This window comes from Serinus canaria, chromosome 2 (genome assembly GCF_022539315.1).
Source record: "Serinus canaria isolate serCan28SL12 chromosome 2, serCan2020, whole genome shotgun sequence".
Lineage (NCBI taxonomy): Eukaryota > Metazoa > Chordata > Aves > Passeriformes > Fringillidae > Serinus > Serinus canaria.
The window spans coordinates 135,591,996-135,619,126 of NC_066315.1; the positions used below are offsets into that span (position 1 = coordinate 135,591,996).

At 35.0% G+C, this 27,131-nt stretch overlaps 1 protein-coding gene across 3 annotated transcripts in view; it reads right to left on the reverse strand.

Moving 5' to 3' along the window:
• Positions 1-27,131, reverse strand: part of CSMD3 (CUB and Sushi multiple domains 3) — a 579,290-nt gene that overhangs the window by 247,131 nt on the left and 305,028 nt on the right. For all 3 annotated transcript variants that reach the window (XM_050970810.1, XM_030234789.2, XM_050970809.1), the window contains 2 exons: positions 3,106-3,288; positions 1,613-1,939 (listed from right to left, as the gene is read on the reverse strand). In XM_050970810.1, the coding sequence (XP_050826767.1) occupies positions 1,613-1,939; positions 3,106-3,288 (510 nt within the window). The remainder of the gene's footprint in view (positions 1-1,612; positions 1,940-3,105; positions 3,289-27,131) is intronic.

A 27,131-nucleotide genomic window follows, 5' to 3' on the forward strand; every position in this document is an offset into this window, starting at 1 on the left:
CTCTAACCTATTCAGACAGCAATGTTTAATGTAGATCTTAATAAATAATTCTCTGAAAGACTGACAGCCTAAACCAAAACAAAAATAAAAAGATAAAAAAAAACCATGGAGAGGTGAAAGATGATGTAAAAAATGTAAGCAGCCAAAGGGGAATTCAGTCCTTGAAATTTTATGAAAATAATATTAACTGTTAACATTTGTTTGAGAAAAATGTGAAGTCTGGGTCTCTCACTTACCAATTTCTCTTAATCTCTCATTTCCTTTTTGATTTAAGGGTTAGTTTAGATTTTTTAAGAGTAAAAAAACCCAAAACAATAAAGTTGGGTTTTTTCATACAGTCCAGAAGGTAACACAGGGAGGGAGAGATGTACTCTCCTTCAAATCATGCTGTTGTATATTCTCTGAAATCTCAAGCAATATATATATTAATAATATAATAATATATAATCTGGAGTTATATATACTCTCAGATGTTAGGGAGAAAGACAGGAATGGGACTAATTACACATGACATCACATTTTGGAAATATCAAAATATTTATTGTACTTTCCCTATTTTTTCTGTCTGTTGGCATTGAAAACTCTGCTTCCCCTTTCATCAGAAAGAAAGAAAAAGAAAAATCCAAATTTCCAGTTGTGGGGGGATTGATGAGGAGGAGAAACTCTGGTTGAAGGGTACTGATGAAACCCCCACTAGATGTTCCCTTATTCCTATCATGCTCTTCCCATAGCAGCAAGTCTAATAATTCAGGATACTGCTGGAGTGGCAAAATGTAATTTTGCATGAGCTCCCAGGAAAGTTTCACAGTGTATCTTGCAATTATTCATGCTATGGCCTTGCATCCTTGCAGCACCATGTCGGCACTAGCTGGGAATAGATCCTGTCTGGATTGTAGTGTGGAATAAATACCAAATTACTTGGTACCTATGCAAGGTAGGTAGCTCTTCATATGCATTTCAGAAGAAATTGAACAGTCTTGGCAGTAAAAAGGTGAATAAATGCTAATGGTATTTAGTACTGGAGAGAATATTTGATATTACCTTCAATTATTATTATGTGGTCAGTAAGTAAGGAAGGTAAAACAGCAAAAAAAAAAAAAAAATACAAGTCTATTATGTTTTGACTGATCAAAGAGCTCCTATGGCTGCTCACTGAACTGCCATGACTAGGAGCTAGCTAAGATTGCAGCCATCAGCTCCAGGACATTACACATGCTCACAGCTGAACATTTGAGTTTTCAAGAACAGTTTTGTACAGGCAGTGGTGGTGACTAATATTATGCAGCATTGTGTTGATTAATATTATGCAGCATTGTGTTGTCAGCAAATTTAGTAAAGTCTTATTATACAATTTGGAACTGGCCTGATTTGCCAGTCTGCCAAACACTTCTCTCACAATGATCTCTAAAGCCATAAATGAAAACAATATGTGTGTTTTCAGCCCTAGAACAGTATTTGAGCAATAATCCAAACACATATATAAGGAATTTTTAGATATACAGGATTTACCTAAAGCTGCATTACCATAGCACCATTTTAAAATACTTAAGGCTTTCTCCTAGACTGTATGTTGAAAACAAAACCACACACACAAAAAAATACAATTACTCACTGTTATAAGTGATGTTAAATCCACGTCCTGACATTGAATGGTCAGCTTGAAATTCCAGACGCAAAATGTGACCATTGCTGGTAAGGTGGGAAGGAACTTCAGCACCAGTAAATGTTCCAATGATGGGGGAATCTACAGAATCACCATCTTTAACTGCGAGGAAGTCAAACTGAGATTCCAAGTCAAAGTCATTAAAGGAGAGATGAATTCGACTCCCAGGGTCTGAAATGATTGTCCAGATACAGTTTAAATTATTCCCATATCCCTCTGGATAATCAGGTGAAAGAACTGTTCCCATCGGTGCAGTGAAATTGGAAAGACAAGGAACTGCCAAAAAAGGGAGAGATAAATTAGATAACAGACTAAAACGCTTCAATAAGGACTGTTTTAGTGCTAAGTTTTTTGCAAGAAGTCTTAAAAGTCACTGAGTACCTCAACTGAATAATCCATTATTTGTGGTAATATGTGAGTCTGGAAAGAGGGTTGTGTTTTCAATATTCATATTTCCTTCTTCTCAATAAAACTACTTCTCAAGCAGAGCCCACAAGAAATACAGAACATATTTGTTGCATTGGAAATCCATGGCAGTCCTTACAATTTGCTCTTGATAACAATCACTTGGCACCACTTATCTTCTCTTGTAGGGGAACTGCTTAGATGAGCAGACCTCCCACTGAGCACATTAAAGGGGCAGAAAGTCAATAGTGCCCTTATCATTTGTTGTTCACGCAGAGGCACAAGAAATTAAGAAGCCTCAAAGAGATGAGATGTTTTGTTGTTATCAGGATAACATAATATATTCAATAAATTCTTTGAGCCATATTAAATTGAGTTGCAGAGATGAAAGCAAGTGATTGTACACTGAATATATTCGATCCATACTATTTAATGGAAAAGTTAAGAAAGGTGCTGTCACATATAACAACATTGTATAAACCTGTGCTATATAATACAACTTATGCTATATAATGCAAATGTTTTACTTATGCTATAGAATGCTGCTGGAAGAGAGCTATAAATATTTCTGATAATTTAAATACTACTAGGTATTTATATAAAATACATGGGGGAAATGTAAATAATTTAAACTCTTGATTTCAATTCTGTGACTTCTAATCTGAATAAATATATTAATATTTAAGACTGGCTATCAAACATAATACCATGTATCATTCATAATTTACATCATAAAATCAACAGAACCCTACCCAAAAAAAGCCAATAATAAACCACTATATCAAAGCACTTAAAAAGAATTGCTTTAAGATTTGGTATAAGAGAAAAAAATATTTTAGCAGTTTTAGAACCTGCCCCTTGAGCATGTACATTAGGCAAACCTGCTAAGAAAAAGTAAATTCATCCTGCCAGGAGAGTTAATAGCATTTTACTAACTCTGAAATCAATCACACAAATAATTACCCATAATTATTATCCATAAGTAAAGCTTATCACAATGCCTTAGAAATAATAATAAGAAAATATGTGGTACATACAAATACAGATTGGTATGTTTGCAGACCACTGGTTGTTTTCTTGGCAAATGATAGATTTCTCTCCAATTAATTCAAATCCAAACTGACACTCAAACCTTAAAACATCACGATTAGAAAATCCGTCCCCTTCTCTAATACCATACAGTGGTGTTCCAGGATCCCCACAGCTTTCTTTTTCAATTTCTGTTGAAATAAATAAGGAATTTATTCATAGAAGAATAAAACAAACTTGCTGCATGTATATGCTGACATGTAGAAAAATCTAAGCAAATTAAAATGATCTACATAAGAACAGCTGTCAAAATGCACCACTGAGTCTGATTCTATACTCCAGGTTCATAGGGAGGAAATTCTGTATAAGGAATCCCACCAGGGGGAATGAGTGCGTAGTTGTGTTGGGCTTAGTTGCTGGCTACACTTAAACCACTACAAGAGATTAGAAAAATCAAAACTCTTTGTGTTTATAAAATACTTGAAAATTAAAGGATATGAGGAAAAGTATTTCTGCTGTATTTTATTTCAAAATTTTAAACCATAATATCATCAAGTAAAATTCTGCTAGTAGAACATGAACTCTTAAAAGAAGAGACAGAGATGAGTTCCCCAATGTGTAAACATTGTCCATGTTGCAATACAGTTCAAATTGAGGTACCAATGACATGGCATATAAGGAATTGGTGGCATGAAAAGAATTGCCTACAGCAAAAAAGGAGGCTAGACATAAATATATATACAAATTTATATACACATACATTATGTAAACATATGCAAAATTTCTCTAAAGTCAAATACCATTTTACCTCAGTAGTCTTACCAGCAAGGAATCTGAACAATTACTGATTCAAAAAATATTAGAGCTATGATATTCTCTCAAGCTGCATCCTGTTTTGAACTTTCAGTGGTTACAGACATGGAAGAATCTCCTAAAAATTTACATGTAATGACAGCAACAAACATCCCTGTACGATAGTTTGAGATTTTCTCTTTAAAAATCTTGAAGCCTTATCTCTTTTACTCACATTTCCATATATGATAGTATGAGTACAAGGTAAAAACAGAATATTAAGTGTTTTGATTTTAACTCAATTTCTCTAGGGTAATATTTTCAGCAGCATACACTTGATTTCTCAAAGCTTTCCAATATTAAGGTTCTAAATACAATTAAAATGTGACACAAAGCAAAAAAAGAACATTCCATTTTATTAAGAACCTGAAAAAGAGTTGAAGATTATCTAAAAAATACTCCACAGAGTTTTGAAAGGCTTTATTATTCTGTTGGATAAAGAAAACTCAAAAAGAACAAAAGAAAATAATCTAATAAAAAGCACAAAACCCATGAACATATCTTTTTGGTTTATTATTTATATTTTTTCCAAACAGTTCTAGGAAAGGATTGATATAATTCATTATTATAAAAGGAAAAAAAAAAAACCAAAAAACCAGGTTCAACTTATCCTGAGATCACAAAAAAAAAAAAAAAAAAAAAAAAAGTTACAGCTTTCCTGAAGAAACAATATAATCTATCCCAAAGACACACAAACTCACTCTCCTGTCTTCAATTTTCATGGGATTGTTAATGTCAGGCCTACAGAACTGCTCAGTTTTTAACTGCCAAAAAAATATGAAGTTTTCCTAGGCTGTCCTGGTAGATGAGTACTATCCTAAGTATAGGATAGTATCCTATCCTAAGTGTCTAAGTAATTTCATATTTCATTTGGGAAAAATGCATTCTATACACAAATGTATTTTATAAACTAGTTCTATAGCAAGTGACTACAGCATGTAACTTACTGTAATTTTCTCAAACACTATATACTAGGCAGTAAATGTATTTATACCCACTTCAATTTACTCTCTTTTGGGACTTCTATCGTGATGTAGCTGGGCAACAGATTCCTTTTTTTTTCTCAAATTTGAAAAGACACGTAGCTGAAGAAAACTATCCCTTTTAGAACGTAAAGGAACTGTTCTGCATTCAAAAAATTACTAGGCAGAATAAAAAAATTTACAGGACCTCGTTGGGAAAAAAATTCTATGTGATTGTTGTATTTGAGGGATTACATCCACAGCCTTATGCTGAATTTCCTTTCATAAACAAAATCAAGTTGAGCAAAATGTTGTATGAATACTGGATTTAAATAGTTAATCCATCCCTAAACCCCTTTTGTAATAATTTAAATTTATAGTAAATATTTCCGTCATTACTTTTAAAACTGTCCTGGATGCATTACTTGCAACACTTTTATACACTTTCTAAATTTTGTATTAGCATCAGTTCATCTCTGAATTTGAAATAGACTATTTTTGTCATTACTTAGTTTTCCACAGGAGTAGAAATGATAGGGTTTGATTTTCTGTTTTGTTTGGGTTTTTTTTTTTTTTTTTTTTTTTTGTTGTTTAGTTGTTTGGGTTTGTGGTTTGGTTTTTTTTGGGTTTTTTTTTGTTTGTTTTGGTTTTTTTTTTTTTTAATTTAAGTTCAAATACTTAGATTTGATTAGAGAATGTCAAGAAACTTTCTTTAAAACAGAGAGGAAAAAACCAAGCTTCTTCCTGGGCTTTTGCCAGATAACAGCATTTAAAAAGCATGATTTTAGGAAAGTGTATTAGTCTTTATTTGAATTCATATTTATTTTAATTCACTAAGGAGTAAATTAAAATCACATTTTTACTGCTAGTTCTATCACTTGTGTTTCAGCTTCCCTGCACTACATATTTTGTTTCAAAACTTCCTAAGCAGTGAGGTTCAGGGCCTGACACAGCCTCTCCTTGAAAAACTCATACTAGTCCCTCATTGTAAATAATTCATTCATGATAAACAGAAGTAATTTACTATTGTTTTACGATGAGCAGAAAACCAGTAAATTTTCAGACAGCTTAATTATTAATGCCATAATTAAAACATTAAAAACCACACAACTATAAAATTGGAAATTTCAGTATGAGGCACCAAATAGTGAAGAGAAAGAAAAAGGATATGGGCTACTCTTCTGGAATATAACTTGAATGCCTATCAATAAAACTTCTTGTTAGAGTCCACTGCTTAGTGTAGTTGTTGGACTAAAATATTACAAATTATAATGCTCTCTTTCATGTAATGCAGATGTAAAAAAAAAGGTTCAATCCACAGCAGAAATTGTTATAAACTATATTTTAGTTTAGAAACACTATTTGTATAGTATATTAGTGTAAGTACTTGGAATATGTTTATTATATATATCAGCTTCCTTGAAAAGTCAACAGTAAATTTGTTGTTTAAGGCACATTTTTATATTTTATTTTATATTTTGGTTACTTTGTAGTGTTATGTATTGGTTTTTGCTCTCTTTTATGATTCATTCTGCTTTTTGAGATTGGCACTCCATGTTAGCTACAATGAGATGCCTAGGATGGATATTTGCTTTCCTGTGATCACTACCACTGTGATACAAAAGATAAGTATTGCTATTTGTGCCTAAGGAAAAAAAACACCTCAGGCTAATATTATTTCTGGTAAATAGTCCTTATTTCCTTTGTAGCCTTACAAAAATGGAAAATAACATCTACCCATAAATAAAATTTGTTAAATATGTTAACAATGAGTCATGCATATTCTTTTGTGTTTTAAGATTTTTTCGATAGAAAATGAAATCCATTTTTGTTTTCAGAAATTATTTCACAAAGAAGGACATTAACAATAAAAGGAGGGATGATTTCTGGTGATGTTACAAAGACTTTTTTTTAAAATATAAGCTCCTATTGAAACTATTTAGGATACCAAGTTTGAAAAAAGCAATTATCCTTAAAAAATCTATACAGTTAGGAGTTTCACGGTAGTGATTTAAGTTAATGACTGCCAAGGTATTATAACAAAAAATATCTAGACAATATATCAGAGGTTAGGGGAAAAGTAAAAGAGTAATATAAAGAAAATTAAGATAACCAACTCCTTTCATTTTAAATTATCCTTATACTATTTTTGTATATTTCACTGAAAGATTTTATGGGTTTCTAACCTCTGATGTACTGAAGGAAGAGCCTCAGGCTACAACAGCCCCTAGTATAGTAAGATAGGAATGGATTTTTACTCTTACCCTTCTCTTTGTGTGAAGGACAAGCCCATTTTGGAGGTGACTAAAGGGGGCCTTGGGGAAAAGAAATGGTCACTTACTACACAAATGCATTTTGACAGACATGCACTGGAGTTAGGGTTTGGGGAGGTAACTTGTCTATCTTTCTATTCCTGCAACTCAAGAGTGAAAAAAATATAAGAATGTGTATTTTATAAGGAAAACAATTTTGAAAGAAAAGAGATCCCTGGCACACACTGGAAAAGTGCAATACTGAAGACTTGTTATCACTTCAGCAGATTCCAAACCTGTAGTCCTTCAGGGAAACACCAAGCAAGACCCAACATTCTTTACTTTAACAACATCTCAGAATAATGCTCATTATTTGTTTTACTGACTGTATCAAAGGAAATATGACACACAACTAGACTTGTTTAGTCATTAGTAAAAGAGCATTTGAATTCATTACATAGTATGAAACAAAGAATACTGGATGAACTAAATACTAGTATGTGAAAAGACAGTTCAAGTACGTAATTCAAAAAGATAAAGCTTGCTGTTTGATATTTGAATTCTTTATGCAAAAGCTACAGGCATTCACCACCATATATAGACACAATGACATTTTGCAAGATAATGCGTTAAAAATTTATGTAATCCTACTTTGAAATACTATGGTATGTACAATTTATATACACATTACTGAATACATATATCTAACTTGATATATGTTGTGAAATTGTTGTGCTGATGTTCCCAATGCAGGATTTTCTTATTCAAAAATTTAGAAAAATATACCATCATATATTTCACAGAATCACAGAATAGGTAAGGGTAGAAGGGAGCACAATGGGTCATCTGGTCCAACCTTCCTGCTCAAGCATACACATTGCCCAGGATTATGTCCAGACAGTTCTTTAATATCTCAAATAACGGAGGCAATTTGTGTAATTTTGCTTGCAAAGGCCAAGGAACTAGTGTTAGTATAATCATCTTTTGGTTTGTGTGCCAGAGTTTTGATAGTGGAAGGACTGTGCCCATTAAAGGGACCCATGGTGGAGCACATTGAAAGGAACTGTGAGAAGAGCCCACATTGGAGAAGTTTGTGGAGAAGTTTTTGCCCCACCATGGGAGGGACTTCATGCTGAAACAGAGGAAAGGTGTGAGGAGTCCTTCCCTGTGATGAGGAACCAACAGCAGAGACAGCATGTGATGAACTGACAAGTCCCCATCCCTGTCCTCCTGTGCCACTGAGAGGGAGAAGAAAGAGAATTCTGGAATAAAGTTGAGGCCAAGAAGAAGGGAGCTGGGGGGGGGGGGCGGGCAAGGGGAAAGTGTTTATACATTTAGTTCTTTCTTTCTTTTTATCCTACTCTGATTTTGATTAGCAACAAATAAAATTAATTTCCCCAAGTCAAGACTGTTTTGCATCCCATGGTGACTGGTAATTCTGGCCCTATCTTGACCCACAAAACTTTACTTATGTTTAATCTCCCCCATCTTGCTGAGGAGTGGAGTGATAGAGCCACTTTGGTGGGCACCTGGCATTCAACTGGAATCAATCCAACACATCATCTATCTCATCCTGAAAATTCAAACTTAAATATTCAGGAGAAAAAACACATAAAAAGCAGAAATTGGGAAAATAAAAACTAATAGCTTATGAATTAAGAACATTTACAGTTCTCAGTGTAAACCAGGATAATAAATAATGCAAATTACACCATGTGTCTTTATAGTAAGTATGGTCAAAAAACAATCTTAAAGATACATAGCAGACAAACAGTTTTGGACCAATTCCAGCAGTTTAGACAATTCTTACCAATTTACATGGTATATAGATTGGAGATTGGACGCATTTATTTGTCATAAGGTTTAGGTATCTGTAAACAAACAGAAATTTGAATATCCCGACAGTCCTTCTCCTAAATATTATAACATTTGTATTTCTCTTCAAATAAAAGAGATAGTTTTCTGTATTATATATTCTTGTTAAAGTGTGAGTATTTTTATAAACAAATGATGGAAGTTCATTTGTAAGAGAATAAAATGTCTATTTCCATGTGATTTTCAGTTGTATTTAAAGGTTATCAGTACCCTTATTTCCTTCTAATGATCAGATTTTTATCTACAGATTGGATGTCCTGGGAAATCCAGATATACAAAAAATTTCTTTCACCTTAACCACTATTTTTACCCATGAGTACTAGTGTGATTTTCTTACCCTCAGTTCTGACCAGAATAGGTTTTATATTTATTTTATATTTATTTTCCTTTTTTCTTTTCTTCCTTGTTTGCCTAAAAGATAGGAAAGGAGAATCTTGTCTAATATGTAGTGGGGCTATTTTTTTAGCAATTGGCAAGTGTAAAGATAGGGAATGAATCTTGCATTGTTTTTAAATACAAACAGAATGGAATGATGACTGTAGCCAAATTATGAGAAAACTCCATCTGTGTCTGACTGCTCCAGGTGAGACACCCATTACAGTGTTCCAGCACCTTCTCTGTGCTCCTGGGTCCCTCCACAAAAAAAACATGTATGCAAAGGGAGGAAAGGAGATGATGAGGAGGATTTAAGCATACAGTCTTTTCCCTATATGAATTAATGAGAAGTTTAGTCTATAATGTGTTATACAGAACAGCCACTCAAGGGTACAGGGTCAGTTCTATTCTGCTCAAATTCCATGGGGTGAAAAGAAATCTATAAAAAAAAAGAGTAATTCTTTCCCTACCGTGTAGGTGGTGATAACTTTCTTTGCCCTTGCTGAATTGTGCCAATTGTCAGGGTACTTCTCATTTCCTGATCATATGAACTGATGAGCCAGAATATAAACATTTCACAAAGAAAAAAATGGGAATAATAAATTAAAGGAGGATAATTTTTCTAACAACACTCTTAGGAAAGTCAGATGAAGATCCTCTGAGAATGAAGAAAATAATGGCAGACACTGTTAAAAGTAATATTTTATGTATATCACAAACACTCAACATTTCTAGTATAAAGAAAACAAGTTACAGCCATTCTTCATGACAATAGATTTTTCAGAGGGACAGCAGATATATCAAAATGATTTTTATTCCATAATTTGTCAGAAGTTTTCTGCTACTAGCATAATATATTTCATAACTACATTCTGTTATATATTTTAGGTACTTATAGACTTCATGGATACACATATTTCTTCTCTTCCTATTTAGGACTGTCTTCCACATCTAAAGTTGAGTTATTTACTAGTCAGCAAGCAAGAAGATGGCCTGGCTAATGAATGAGCCCTGTGGGGCTTTAATTAATAACCACAGGTCCAATAAAATTAGCTACTCTCTTAATTTAGGTTTAGAAAATGAACTGTTATATAGAACTCTATCCACACAATTTAATCACACCATGAGACTTGTCATTCATATAAAAATGAACAAAAAATGGGGTATTTCTTAAATTTCTGTCGAAATACTGCTAAATTACAGTATCTTGTTAATTCCAGATTTGCTTGCAAAAACAGTTGGTATTTTACCACTTAAAGAATTTCAGTTAAATCATGAGAATTAGCAACAATGTTTGTATTTCGTCAATGCTGCCTCAAGAGATTTCTGTTGCCTTCTTAACTATACTATTCCAAACCCTGTCAGTAGGGTATTTCTCCTTATTGAAGCAATACTTGCTTTGTTTCAGTATAATTTTGATTTGAAGATGCGTGTCAAGAGAGACAATGTGCTCCTCTGAAACTGCAGTGTGTATATGTATCTTTACACTCCTGTCGGCCAGTTCAACCCCCTTTGATTAAAAGCTATAGTGTTTGTGAAGCAATCACACCTTTCTTCTTCAGCTATCTCCCTCTACCAAGAACCTAGACAATAGTATAGAAGGAGGTGTATTATATTTGCTTTCATTGAGCAGCTACTACAATCTGGAGCAACTACATCAGGACATAGTTAACTAATTCCGGTTTACTTTTTTCTCAATGTACATGATTTTAGCTGGACCACAGCTGGATCACTGAATAATTTGAAGAACATTTCATGTAACTTTTTAAATTTAAAACTTAAAATGCAGTTTGACATTCTGGTGTGCTATATCACATAGTTAAACCTCAAAACCAAAGTAGTTTTGTTAAAGAGAGAAAATGTTGCTGAATTTCAGCAGTTCTCCCTTAGTGTAACTTTCAGTAGCAGACAACTACATTATTAGCTTTCCTTATGGAACGATAGATACTAAGCACTCTCAAGGAAGAATAAATGGAAAAAATAATAGTAAGGAATTTTTTTCTAAGTCTGCAATCCTTTACATGAACAGTTTCAATGTGAATACAGGGAATTTCCCTTCAACCAGTGGTTACTGCTTGACATGCCAAAAGGAAAAAACAATGTGAATGGGTAAAAATGCAGAAATGTCTGAAATAATTTTCAAGGTAGCATAAGACTAAAATACACTTATTAGCAGTTACACAAATTCTATAATTTCTTTGTCTGAATCATCTTTATTTAAGTGGTGGGGCCTTTCTCATTTTAAAATAAGACTGTTTTTTTTCCACAGACTAAATAAAATGTAAGCATATTGTTAATCATCCTAAAGAGATTGAGCTGTACAGAATGTGTTTCTTTGATGTTTGTTCAATACTTTTTTCTACAAAGTATTCTAGGTTATGATAAGAACATGCAATACCCTGCTTTAACAATATGAGTAATAGGAATCTCATTTGTGTCATTGATGATTTGACTAAGGCTTTTCACCCCACTTTAGAAAATCTGTGGGAAAATAAAATGTTTCACTGGACTAAATACCTTCCCCTCCAACTGCCAGAATGCCTTCAAAGAACATATCAATGGAAATGAACTAATTCAAGGCATACTTTTCTGGCAATATGGGAGTCAGCATTGTACAGATAATTTTGATCCTTTTGCTATAAACAGTGCTCTTCTTTTTCATCTTCAATGGTAAATGTGTGCAGATAGAAGTCCAAACCCAAGACTGTTGAAGCTAATAACAAGAATGTATCTATGATACATACAGAGTTGGTGTGTGACAACAGTGAACCTATTTGCAGCCAGTATATTCTCTGTTGATCCTTTCAAATCTATTGATCAAGACAACCTGCACCAGCTCTGCAATTCTTCTTTAATGGTAATCAATAAGTTTGTCCTCTGATACCTTTCATAATGGTTCCATGTTCTGAATATACATGTGACTATAGACCACTACCAAGGTTTTAATTTGGTAGCAACTTTATTGTCATTTAAACTGTTTCAGTTTTGCTGAGCTAAACACCTAGTCAGGATGTAAGACTGATAGTTCCACCTTGCTTTTGCCTTTTTCAGAAGGTCATGGAACAGAGAAAAAAGGAAAGTCTCTAGAGAAACAGTTACCAAGATTTATTTATGTGTTTTACTTTCTTTCCCAAGCTTCTGGTCCCATGAGCCTTCCACCTACTTCTTTCTAGTTCAATCAGTTATTCCCCTCTGAGACTAGGCAACTACATCTTTCTAAAAGGAGGCTACAACAGACTAAAACCAAACACACAAAGAAACCCCAATCTCAAAACACAGAACAAATACTGTTCTCTGGCAAACACACAGACACACGCACACACACAAAAAAAAAACAGTTCCCAGATCAACTCCATGAACACAAAGCAGGGTTTGCTCCAAAAGAAATTTAATACATTTGTACTGGGCTTAGACTACAAGGTTTTGGTAGTCTGGTGTTGTCATCTTATTGCAGGGGTTCCATACTGTTGCATCCTATCATAAAAGTTTCAGACCTTCTTGGTGTTTCTCGTGGGCAGCTCCTCAGAGCACTGACTCTTTCTTCTTCACAAAGCAGCCAACTGACTCCAGTTCCCTTCTCAACCAGCCAACCCACTCTTTTATAGCACTCTTCTTCTCATTGGTTACAGCTGTGGCCTGTTAATGTCAGGTCTGTTCCTAATCTTTGATAATTGGCCCAACTGCAACTCCTTAGGGGTAAGATTACTTTCTACACTATCTTTATTTTCTTATATTCTATCCCCCTACAGTCAGGGGTCTGCAGAAATGACCTCGGTGAGAACAGGCTGTTCCCATGTTGGACAAGGCCAGCTCTAAGAAGTACCTACTTCTGGTCAAAGTTGAACCCACCAGCAACAGTGGTGGTGCCCTTGTAATAATATATTTAAGAAAGGGTAAAAAAATGCTGCAAAGCAACTGTGACAGAAGATCAATAAAAATATGTGAGAAGCAGCCCTGCAAATGTGAAGGTCAGAGAAGGAAGCAGAAGAGGTGCTCCAGGTATCAGAGTAGACATTCCCCTGCAGCCCATGGCGAAGGTCACAGGGAAGCAGGCTGGCTGTCTGCAGTGCATGGAGGTCTCTGCTGGAGTCTGTGGATGACCCCACGTTGCAGCAAGTGGATAAGCACTGAAAGGATCTGCAGCGGGTGGAGCAGTGCACTCCTGAAGGACCACAGCCCATGGAAAGGACACATGCTAGAGCAGCTCTAAAAGAACTGCAGATGATGCAAAGGACCACACTGAACCAGGGGAAGAGCATGAGGAGGAAGGAGTGACAAAGACCAAGTGGTATGAGCTGGCCACAAATCCCATTCCCCATTCCCCATCCACCCTTACTACCTGGGTGAAGGAAAAGTTAGAAAAGTTTGGAATAGAAGAGTGGAGTCTGGAAAAAGAGGAGCTAGAGGAATTTTTTTAGTTTTTTTTTTCACTTTTCACTATCCTACTTTGTTTTTATTTGGCAATTACTCAAATTAAACTTCTTTTAGTTAAGACTGTTTGTTTATGACAATAAGTGGTAAGTTATCTTCCATTCTCATTTCAACCCATGAGTTTTTTCATCTTATTTTCTTCCCTTGTTCTGCTGAGGGAAGGAGTGGGAACAGCTTTGTGGACATATTGCAGTCAGCCAAGGTTATCCAGCACAGAGACACATATAAATTTCATCTAAAGCCGGCCGTCAAATGTAGACTTTTTCCAAGTTAGGCATTGAATGCTCTCACACCCCCTACTCCTCAAAAAATAAAGTAATAATAAGAGACAGAAACCTTGCTAGGAGCTCTGATAAGACTGCAGCTCGGACTAAGCTCTTGGGGATTTCAGTTTCTGTAAGCTAAATCCTCTTAAACAAGTGAGTAAGCCTATGCAAATCATACTTTTACAAACTGAATCTGGTTAGATATCCCCATGCCAAATTTCAGGTCACTGATTCAATGTGCAAGAAAGTTAGAACTTATCAAAAAGGTTATCAGGGTTTTTGTTTGTTTGTTTTTATTGGTCACAATGGAATGCATTTTCCTGAAATCATGATATTTAAAGCTACTAAGTGTTTTGCTTGAATGTACTCATTAGCTCTTCAAGTGAAGTAGCCATTGAGTACAGATAATTTCAGCCCAAAAACCTGGTAAAGTTCAGAGTTTCTAAACTGTAAAGAATAATTAAACTAGTTCTTATCTTACTTAGGAAATTATGATTAAACCTCAAAGCAATTAACTGGTTTTGCCAATATTATGTTTTATTGTTTCACTCTCTATTATGGTTAAGATATACAAATTAGAGAAAAGAGTTTACTTGCATAGGGATAGGATTAGAATAACTAAAATTTAACAGGAATGTCCCTTCTACACCAGAAAGGCTACTGCTATGACTGTGTGTCCCATCTGTAATATTAAAATATTGGAAAAATGTCAATATGATTATGAGAGTAAATTTTTCAGTCCATCTATTGAAATAAATTTATCTATAGGTTGCATGTGATCTGCTTTAGGTGCATATTTGCACACACAAAAAAAAAGACTAAGAAATATCTAAAGAGCATGCGAGGAAAGTATGGCATTCCAAATTGCATGTACATGCAATTTTATATCAAAATTTTAAAGATAAAAAATCAATAATGACTGAAAATAAAAGTGCAGGCTTCTAAATTATAAAGATACTTAATGGATGGTTTAATGTTTTTCTAAACTATAAGCTTAAATCAGCTACAGGACACTGAACATAACCATGTAAAAAAATATTGAAGCACCTCATTTCTTCTTCCTGTTGTTTTTTCTTTCTCATGTCCACCCCCTTACTGTATTGAACCTTACTGACAGCTTATACAACTTGGAATATAAATAGTAATGTATTTGTTGAAACAGAAGTATAAGAGAAATTAGGATCACAGAAAACAAAAGAACTGATTCAGACTGATTCAAAACATATTCAAATATAATAGTTCATTAACATTTTAATTTTCCTTGATACACAATAAAATGTCTTTGTTTTAGGTCTAATGACTTCATTTTTCATAGTCTCTATTGATGGCATTTCCATTAAATCTCATAAGAAAGAGAAAATACAGTTAATTTAATTCAGGAAATATCAAGATAAATCATTCTATGTTACTAAAAAAATTGTATTTAAAGGACTTGTGTCAGAGCACTTGAAGATGCAAAACTTTTTTCTTTGAATTGTGCATACATCACTTGATAGCTGAGTTGAAAGGCTTCAAGCAAATGACAATGGGAATAGCCTGATGGCCATAAAGTTTATTGAGGCTGCCTATTACCATTTCCATTTACTTACAAAAATAAAATACAGATGATGAAGTGAAAAAAGTGAAGTTAAACAGCACTTAGAAATCTGTTATCTTTCTCAGAAACTTCACTGATTTTGAAGCAGTGATAAATAGTGTGAGTCAAGAGAGCAACTAGAGCTTCTTGTTTACTGTTTCTGACTCAAAGAGCGTGATTTCCTGGCAAAGTAGTCTGACAGTCTCAAACACCTTGGGCCACTTCTGCTGTAACACTATGAGTACAGCACGAGTTTTCCCCACAAAGTTGATGGAGATAATTATAGATTTATTATTCCAAGTGATATGCAAGCAAATAAAATACACCTGGGCCTCAGCAAATCATCAAACTCCTAGAACAAAACAGCAATTATGCAGCAATTACTCTCATTGTCAGAACTCGATGTTCATTCTGAAGCTGATAAAAATTGCTGTTTACTTTCTAGTCTCATGCAAGACCTATAGCTTGCACTGCCTTTACAATCTGCTCCTTTACACTATCATATTGAGGGAAAATTTTTATCTAGCATTATAGGAAAATTTTATCATGAAATGCTTGATTATTTCCCTGCCATAAATGGTCAGAAGAAGTACTTATGTCACTACATCATTTGCTATGCTATAGTTCCACTCTTATATTATATTTAAAAGAGCCCATAGTTTCAATGATTCAAAGATCACCTCCTCAGTACTGGTCAGTTTCCTGAAAATAAGTGCTGTTCCTGCAAAAATGTCACTATGCTACTTTTAAGCTAATGCAGAGACTGAAAACATCACAAGACATTTGAAAGAAAGTTTAAAAAAAACACCTCAGAGAAAATATCTTGAATTGAATATCTTTACTACAAGTTGTTGTTCTATAGTGTCATAGGCTTCTTGTCAAATTACACATAGGAATTTCTTCCTCCACTAGAAAAAATTAATAGGTCAAGAAATATTCTTACTTTAGAAATTGTTTTTAAAATGTACCTAATAATTAATAAAGGTGAATAATATTTATTGCCAACCCTAAAACTTAAGTTACAATGGAATTAGGCTGCTCAAGGTCAGCACAGTAACATTAGGTAAAGCAGTAAAAGAATGCTAACACTGAACTAAAATTAAAGGTCAATGTCGTGATAAAATGTTTATGGAGATGCCCACAACACAAAGTTAAAGAAACATAGTTGTTCTTTATCCTAAAGGAGTACAAAGGTTGTCTAGCAAGTTTTAGACTAGGTTTCTGTAATATTCACTATGTGCTACAAAAGAGCATTTTAAAACTCTTTTTTTACAGAAGAGAAAAAAAAAAGCATTACATGACTTCACCTGCAGTAAAATAATTGGCAACAGTATATTTTGGTTTTTATTATGTAAGACAAGAATCAGAAAATTATTTGTTTCCCCTATGAGCTCATGCTTTTCAGAACAATGATACTTTTTCCTGTATATTCCCCTTCCAGGAAGGAATTAAATCCTCTCTTAGCTATCACTTTGGTGCACATACTCCAAAGAGAATTGTCTAAGAATGTAACTTGAGGACAAGCTGTTTTCTGGTGCAGCAGAATAAACTAATCTCAGTTTTGACATCGAAAAATCTCAGGAGAATAAAGTGCAAGACAGACTTTCTACACCAAGTGAGCAGTGTAAAGTGTGTTGGGTATGGCTGGAATGGAGTCACCTTTCCCCACAGCAGATCTCATAGTGCTTTGTATTGGTAGCTAGAACACATTGATGACACTCAAGTGTTTTGGCTACTGCAAAGCAATCCTGATACATCATCAAGGCTGTCTCTCCAACCAAACCAAAGTTGGAGACTTCAACTTGCCAGATGTTAACTGTGAATGCTACACAGCTGATAGAAACAGGTCCAGAAGATTCCTAAACAGCTGGTTGGTAGTTTCTTGATACAGATACTAAAGGAGATGACTAGGAAAAATTTTCTCTTTGATTTGTTGTTTGTTAGTAGAGAGGGGCTCTAAAGATTTGAAGAGCACAATGAACTGTCTCAAGTACTGTCAAAGAAGGACATTTCCATAAGATAAGCCTCTATACAGGAATTTAAGCACAGATGGCAAACAGGAAGGCAATAATACCAGACCTAACAGAGGTGAAGGTTTGGAATTAGCACACAGGACAAAATTCTGCCAAGCAAACTGCGGGAAAAGCACAGATGGCAACAACAGGAAAATGCCAGGCCTGGTGAAGCAGATCTGGGTAATCTCTCTGGACAAAAATTCCCACCATAGCAAACTGAGAGAAAGTAAGCCAGTCCTAATACACATCAGCCCAAGCTGTGGGAACAGCATTTACATTCTGTGGATACCTGGGACTCAGACTGTGTAAAAGTCCCTCCTTCTCCTTCCTCTCCTCCTCACTGAGAAGACCAGAAGAAGGGCTGATGAGATGCTGCAGGATCCCAGGTGGTGGTATCTTTTGTTTATTCACTCTCTACCTCTCTTCTCCCCTTCTTTCCTCCTCCCCTTCTCTCCCCCCAACTCTGTCCTCCACTCCCCTTCTCTTCCCCCTACTCTTTCCTTTCCTCTCTCCCCCCTATCTTTCTTCTTTTCCTATCTATTTTGCTACCACACATTTATTGTTAAGTAAAATCTGCACTATTGACTTTGGCATATGGTCTTGTTTGCACCTTAATTTGTTCAGAGGCATCTCTTAATAATCTTACCCTAACTTTATTTTGGGGTCAGAAGTGGGATCATAACAGGCTCATGGGTCAAGTTGTGATTGATGACCATATTTGCTATAGGAACAATAAAGCACTTGGGTTTATAATCTCCAGTGAAAGGAGGAAAACTGTCAGGAAAAACTTCACCTCTGGACATAAGAAGAACAGAAGCTTTTGAAGCTGCTAAGATTCATCAGTGCTGGTCACTTTTTAAATGCCACCTCCTTATGCACAGGAGCAGGCAATTCCAAAATGTTAAGCAGGCAAAGCAGAGGGCTCACTTGGTTGAACAGGGATCTTCTGGGGTTCAAATGAAAAAAATAAAGTGTATTGACCGTGAAATCAAGGTCAAGTGACATAGGAGGAATACAGAAAGGCTACTCTCCACTACAGGAACCAGAGCTCAGTTAGAGCTGAATCTGGCCAGAACTATGTGGGACAGTTAAAAGAGCTTTTTAAAATTCATTGATAGCAAAAGGTAGTGAAAAAATCCCATCATCCTGTTGTAGTAAGAGGATCACGTGAAAAACAGGGACATAGACAAGACAGGGATGGTCAATGCTATCTTTGTTTCAGACTTAAACACTGATTATGGTCTATGGGTTTTCCATTGCCCTGGGCTGGAGGAATTTGACTGTGAGTATGATAAACTCCCAGCAAACTCCAAATTTGTGTGGGATCTGCTGCTCCATCTAGATCCCAGTCGGATTCATCTGAGAACACTCAAAAAACTGACTGATGTCATGGGGAAACCTCTCAAAGTGATTTTTTATCTTCTTAAGAAGAAGATCTGGAGAGGTACCAGTTGACTGGGAGCTGGCTAATGCGTCCCAGTTTTCAAGAAAGGCAAGAAGGAAGACCCTGGAAGCTACTGTTAGTCTCACTTCAGTGCCTCATAAAACTATGGAGAAGACTGTTCTGGGAGTTATTGAAAAACATCTGAAGGACAATTAATTTGGGAGGAACTATCAGAAGCTATAAGGACAATGTGTTACTCCTTGATAATGTAACTGTAAGCTTGGTATGAGAAATAAGCATACAGGCAAACTAACAGATACTACAATACTAAGAAAGCAGAATTCCTTTGGCCAAAAGGTTACTGCTCAGCAGGCAGATCAATATACTGACAGTTAGGTATTAAATCTGTGTAACAACAAAAAAGATATAAAGGACTATTGTGGGAAAAAAGTGGATGGAATAAATTTATTTATAGCAGTTGCCTAAATACTATGGATGAACACAATTTTTTAATGTAAATTACTCTTGTTCAAAAAGTTAGACTATGATTGTAAATCAGCTTGAGATTAAAACTTTTGAGATATTTTCTACAGGGAAGATAAACTAACTAGTAAAATGTCCTTCTAGACATCTGGAGACAAGAGCACACTGTTACAGTTAAAAATGTGATGAGAAGTATCTAAGAAGTTGGAGGCTGTGATGTGATATAAATGTTAACACTATTAAATGGATAATTATAATTAACGTATATGCCTGGAAAGAATGAAAAACCACAGTTTTAACGTGTTCATCTCTTGTGTGTATTTGTTTTTTGGAGTGTCTAGGTTGAGATCCTGGTTCCTGAGCAACAAAAAATATCAGAAAAGTACATGAGAGACAAAAAGCATCACCTAATATTGCAGTTTGATTAAGAGCAATAAAGCCTGAGTTGTGCATCATGCAATAAGAAGTTATTACAGTAGTTTTGCCACTAATTCTGATTTATTCTTATCCACTTTTCTCCACATAAAACACTGGAATAATATTCTTTTTCCTTGAAGAAGAGAAGAAAGTATAGCAATTTTTACAATTACAATTATTAGAATTGTTACATAATTTAAAAGAAAGATCACGTATATGTTGAAACTGATCGAGAATAATTGTGTACTTATTTCAGGCTTCAAAAGAGTGTGCAGTAAATAAAGCAAAGCCCAATACTTGAATGATGAACTTAAAAATATTAAACAGCTGCCACATACTCATGACACCATCCATCCAATGCAATGAAGGAGGCAGGGAGCCTAAGGGAAATACTGTGTGACTGTGTAATTAAAGACTATGCTAATGAATTTGTGCACAGAGACTGAATTAAGCTTTCATGAGTTACTTACATACTGACATGTCTTACTTTCTGAAAAATCAACTTTGCAAAAAGACTGCCCTCTGTAAAAGATATCCGCTGGGTTTTTTTTAATTCAATCCACTCCAAAAGCAGGTTAAGTAAAAACAGAAATGTCACATATTGTTTAAATAAACTTTTTACCTCTATCACATTATGTTTCACTAGTAGTTTTTGAAAATGAACTACTGCAGTACAGTCAGAGGTCTCATGATAAACAGGTTGTGAAGAAATCCTAATTCCAGAACAGTGGAAAAGGATCACTGTGACCTGTGCTGGTGCATCACTAAAATATCACCCATTCAGGTGCCAAAATAACATAGAAGTCTCAAGAGAATAAACAGGTTTTGGATTTATGCTTTTCTTTTCACAGAATCAGCTCTGATTTATAAAATAGTACTGGGTATACAAGGTATCTCTTTACTAAAATGAAAAAGTAACTTTAAATACCTCAAAGCTGTAATTATGGACTCTGTCAGAACTTAAAATATTAATTACATTTGACCTTAATTTTATAAACAGAAATAGGATTTTTTTAAATCATGAAAGAGATAATTATATATCAGAAACAAATCTAAAATGTATGAAATTTAAGAGAAGGAACACACAGCCAATCTTACTTAGGTTTAAAAATAGAATTTTTTTCTGACAGTTATCTAATGAAAAATGGTCTTGCTTTCAAAACACTTATTCAATTAGGTTTGTGCATGCTTACATTAGGTATTAGTCACTCATCTAGTTAAGGCCTGCAAAGGAACAACAAGAACAGGAACAAAAATTGATTTTGATACAATAATTTTTTGGGGCTTCCCTATGCTTTTTTATGGTCAAACTATTCAAATATTTCTATCAAAAATAGGCCTTACAGATTATCAGGATCAGAAAAAGATGAGCACTTATAAGGTAAGGCCTGCTTAGATTTTTTAGTCATGTTTTTTGTTATGTGTCAGGATATTACCAATTAAGATATTGCTCTTTTTGATAGTTCTAAAGACCTAAAGAGCACAGTTGCCTCTCTCAAAACACTGTGAAGGCCACAGAAGGAACTTGCCATAAAATAAGCCACCACTACAGGAACTTCAATGAACCCAGAAGGGAGAAATTTGCAACAGGAAGATGCTGATTCCAGGCCAGAAAGGGGTACAGCCTGGTCATTGTATTCTGGTTATTGTATACAGGCAAAAGTTCCCCCTGTGGCAAATGGTGGGAAAGAAATAATGGCTCATACAGAGAATCACAGAAGATCCTGAGACAAAGAGGCCACGAGGATCATTAACTCCAACTCCTCAGTGAATGGCACGTACAGGGATTGAATCCACAACCTCGGCATTATTAGCAATAAGCAAGCTAATCTCAGGGCATACCTGGAACTTGGACTGCAAAAAGGTGTTACCCTCTGAATAAAACTCTGGGAACCCCACCACTGAGAAGCCCAGGGTGAAGAAAGGATGCTGCTGGATCCATGGGCGGTAAACATTTTCTGTATTTTGACTTTGGCATTTGGTCTCATTTGCACTTCAATTTGGGCAGAGGCATCTCTCTTATAATTGGATCATAACAACAGTTTATGGGGAGAAATTAGATACCAAAACTACTGCCAGAATATTTATTTCAACTTTAACTTGTGCTCTCAGGATTTTCTTAAGTGAATGTGATATTTATTGGTGCACATAATGTAGTATAGACAGTCTCTTCAGTCATGTATAAAAAGTTTACTACAATAGGACAAAATCTCCCTCATGGTCCACCATTTTAACACAGACTGACTAAAAATAAAGTAAATGTTGCTTTTCAATGATAGGCAGAACCCAGTTGTAAATTTTTTTTCAGAGAATCCCAATTTTGCAATAAAGGTTGGCAGGTAAGACTGTTACCACAAGTAAGACTTGACAGAGAGCAACCACAATTTTTAACTTTTTCATGTTTCCATGGAAGTTAATTTGATTAAGTAGATCACTTCATAAGGACGATATGTGAGATATTTTGGAAATTATGCAGCCTGCAAACCTTCATTTGCCAGAACTGCAAAATCATGGATTATGCATTTTTCAAAACAAAAACTAAATGAAAATTGTGTGCCTAATTTTTGAGCTACCACAGAATATAAAATACCTTGGACCTACAAGAATCTGAGAAAAAAAGGTGTGACATAATTATCTCTACATCATTCCAGCAATTTGAGAATTATTAACATTTGTGAAAGTCATAGAGTCATGACAAAGAAATTAAAAGCAGACAATGACCTCAAAGGCAAAATGGGGAAAAGCATATAAAACAACGACTTCCAACAAATAGCATGTGCTCCTTTTTAACTTACAAACAAAATTACTCCCCTCATGACCACCAAAAAAGATATTTAAATTCAGATAATTTCGTATTCTATATATGCATCCCTTGGAATTCCTTTGAGTGCCTTCACTGTGATTTGAAACTCACGAACACAAAATAACAGATTTAAAACCAGCCAGAAAACATCAAGTGCTGAGTATTGCGTTGAAGTTACACTTTATGACATCCTATTAAAATGAGTTTTATTAGTGACAGCTCCCTATAATTTCTAGATATAGAAGTTAAATGGAGATTTCTAAGTCTCATTGAATTACATTCACTGGCCCAGGAGGCAGAGTGTAAACTGGGTTTTCCATGGGTTTAGGGACTAAGAATATTCCATGTACATGTCCACTATCATCCAATGGAAGCCTGAAAATGAACTAAAGAAATAGAAAATGAAAGAGTGAGAGAAGGGAATACATAGTATTATAATAAGTTAGCCTCAATGTCATTTACAAATTCTGCAAGACATAATCCCATTCGCTTTGTGAAGATGAGTGTTTAAATGAAGCTGGCAAAAGAAATAAGAAATGTCCTTTGTTGAAGGGAACCTCTATGGAGAGAAAGGAATCAAATTTGGGACTCTGTGTTCTACAGCTGGAAACTGTTTTGCCTATTTGAAGACTGACAAGTGTTAGAGAAAAAGTACAAGTCAGATGCATTCTATCAGATGCCAGTTTCTCAAAAGCAGGTACAGCAAGTCTTGTTGAAAAAAACCCATATTCCTACACAATTATTTGATTTCATAAATGCAAACTCATGATGGCAGTATTGAACAGGCCAAACTTTCACTTGAACAGTCTGAATAATGTAAATGACAATGGAATCTTTAACAAGATTAGGAACCCCTTAGCCAGAATGTTCACTTCATCAATAATCAGCTCACTTCTACTACTGAAAGTAGTGGTGTAAGTGGTGCTTAAACGGAGGAAAGTAGTAAAAACGAAATGACACTAGAAATCATGAAAAAATTAGAAGTCTAAAGAGTGACATTTATTCTTGGATCCTTTCAGAAGAGATCAAATGGGATGTTACCCACACTTAATTATTTCACTAAAACACCCAGTAAATTTCAGTTCTGCAAGATAGCTGGACATGGAACACTTCTCTGCACAAAATGCTTTTGATCTGTCTTTTACTGCGAATTCACCTTGTTCACTTTGTCACCAAATAGCCTTGTGGCTATTCCATAGCCACATTATGATTTTGAAAGTTTGTGTTTTACTCTGGGGTGCCACCCCTGCTTCTCAATAGACAGTTCTATGAAACTGCTCAAGATCTAAATTTCCTTGTTCACACCAACTCCATTATTTTAAGAGGAGTTAACTTTCCTTCACACTGACCCTCACTTTCTACCAGTAGTTTTAATGAAATCACAGGAATTTGAAATGAGGTCTTAAGTCAAATGTTCACTGTTTCTTTAAAACATAATACCTGCCACTAAATATTTCATTTCACAAAAAAAATCTGAAGAGAAATTGCTATAAAAAGCTGAAAAGAAGCTAAGAAAAACCCAACAAAACAGCAACCTAATTTTATCCTTAGTCAAGTGACTGAAGCACTTATCTCATATGGAAAATGTATGTATACATCCATTTCACTGAACTAAAGAAACTTGGATACTAAGTAAATTTATACTTGAAATACACCAAAGTCATCTGCCCATTAAAAGAGGGTTCTGTACCAACAAAACCTTACATTATTGAACCACATTCACTTTTTAAGTACTTCAAGTATATTACTGGTAGTTCAGTAATGGTGGAAAAGGTATGGGAGTAATGTGAAATTGCAGTTGTGAAATTGGGCCCAGATCACGCCATGTTGCTATGATTGTTCTTCACTATTAGCTTGGTTCACAACACAATACCAAAATCTTCTTGATTTTCTTTACCTCCCCCCAATAAATCAGTCTAGGGTTCAACCATATCATAGAATTTTGACAATTTTATAAAAGAAGCACTTAATTCTGGAAAGAATGCTACTTGAAATGCTCCAGAAAAATAAAATAATATAACTAATGTGTCAGCAAACAAGAATAAATCTTCCCTATTTATAATAAATGTGTGTTTTCAGAAATATCATAGCTAGTAGAAAAAGTGGGAGAATGAGTTTTTGTAAACAGATGCACATCATAGATGACGATAAGTACCTCCTTTAACACAGAAATAGTAGATTTAAATACATTAATTTTGACTGTGTTAACAATTGAAAACTAGAGATAGCAGTGCTGGCTTTATGACCATGGGCATAAAGCTAACCAGAATTTAATGGAAACAAAATTATCTTAGGTAATTATCTTATCTTATTTGTAAGACAATGTTGTGTCTCTCCAAATGTCTTAGGAATAGCCCATTTTGGGCAAAACCTAAATCTTCAGGTTTTTTTTTTTCTTTTTGAATTACTATCTAAGTCTGGGCTTCCCCGCCCACCCCTCCCTGTGTGGTAAATGAAAGGTATAGCTAAATCTCATATTTTAAAATAAAGATGAGGGGTTAAGGGTTTTTTTTTCAGTAGTATTGGTCTCACTGGAAACAGGAAGCTTACAGTCACTGAGGAAGACAGGAATGGTGATCCTTTTGGTCAGGTTATTTCTGGCTTGCTAAGCAAAGAGACAAAAGGAATAAGCTAGTTTTGTGCTGGCTGTCCATACATTACCTGCACAAAGCTTCACACTGACAAAATATAATACTTTTCCACATTCAAGTCTTATTAGGCTAATTTTTAACAAAAGTATTTATATTCCAAAATTTAGCTAACAGATGGTTCTGCTTTAGCAGACATGCCTATGAAAATAGAGGGCATATGCAGGAAGAACTAGACTCAGCATTGGTGAGGCCTCACTGCAAGTACTGCATTCAGTTCTGGGCCACTCACTTTAAAAGGGACAATCAGGTGCTGGAGTGTGCCCAGAAAAAGGCAACAGAGCTCTTGTAAGGTCTAGGAAATATGTCCTAGCAGGAATGGCTGAGGGAGCTAGTTTTGTTTATTCTCTGAGGAGGCTCAGGGGGGACCTCATTGCTCTTGACAAGTATCTGAAAGGAGGGTGTAGTGAGGTGGGGCCAGGTCTCTTCTGCCATGTTTGCAGTGACAGGACCTAGGGGAAATTCAGAGTAGCTGTTAGAATAAAAAAATTCACTGTTAGCCTTGTCAGATATTGGAATAGGTTGCCCAGGGAGGTGGTGGAGTCATCATCCCTGGGGATGTTTAAGAGATGTCTAGATCTGGCACTGGATGATCTAGTTTGGTAGTTTAGTGTTTGCAATGGTAGTGCTGAGTGAACAGTTGGATTGGGTGATCTTGAATGTCTCTTCCAACCTTGATGATTCTATTCTAAGAAAATGTTGTCCTGGCATGGAAGGTAATAACTAGTTACTACTTAGTGAACAGAGAAAACAAAATTCTTAACAATTGAGAACATGCCTCAAGTGTAATGATTTTAATTATGGTTCACATGTCTAGCCAGCTATCCTAAATATAGCCATTGTAAAATTATTGCAAAAGACACTTTAAAATAAACTACAGAAATCATGGAGAAAAGATTTCCAGGACCAGTCAGCTGGGTAATAAGGCCATCTTAAAGCAAATTAATTTAATAATCCTTAATAAATGGTTGAAGAGATCAAAACTAGAAGATTTCTAATCACTACTCTCTATCTTTATATGATTATTTCTAACCTACAGCTGCATTTTGGATAAACAGAAAAAAATCTCCATGATACTTGTAGAAAAACCCACAAAATAAAACCAATTTTAAATACTCCTTAAAACAAGGGTGGAAGTGGGGAGGAAAATCAAACAGTTTGAAAAAGGCATTGACAATCTTTTTTCAACTCCCTGCTGGGTTATATGAGCATATCACCAATAGGTGTGGGACCTAAAATTGTTGAAAGTGAATAAAATTTGACCCACCATCTGTTTTTCTTAAAACCAGACAATTAATGATTTAATTGACTTGGCACACCGTATATTACAGTACATATGTCACACTAGATGAAGTGATTTGGTTTCTACAAAGTTGTAAAAAAGGTGCCTCAAAGCTTTTAGATTATTTTTATTTCTTGGTTGTAATATTTTAGAGACCTTTTTTTATTTTGAGAAAAATCTATGCTCAGGGCTTAAATTCTGTCATGTGCAGCTTTTAGTGTTTTTTAATGCAATGCTAAAGTAGGAAATAATGCACCATACTGCTATGCCAAATGTTATTTATTACACTGTGTCTGTGCTTTCATTTTATGAAGCCTGAGGCTGGATTGTCAGATTACAGGTGTCCTTTAGGTTGAAATAAAAAGTTAACAGTAATAATTCTCATGTTAACTGAATACATAGTGTATTCACTA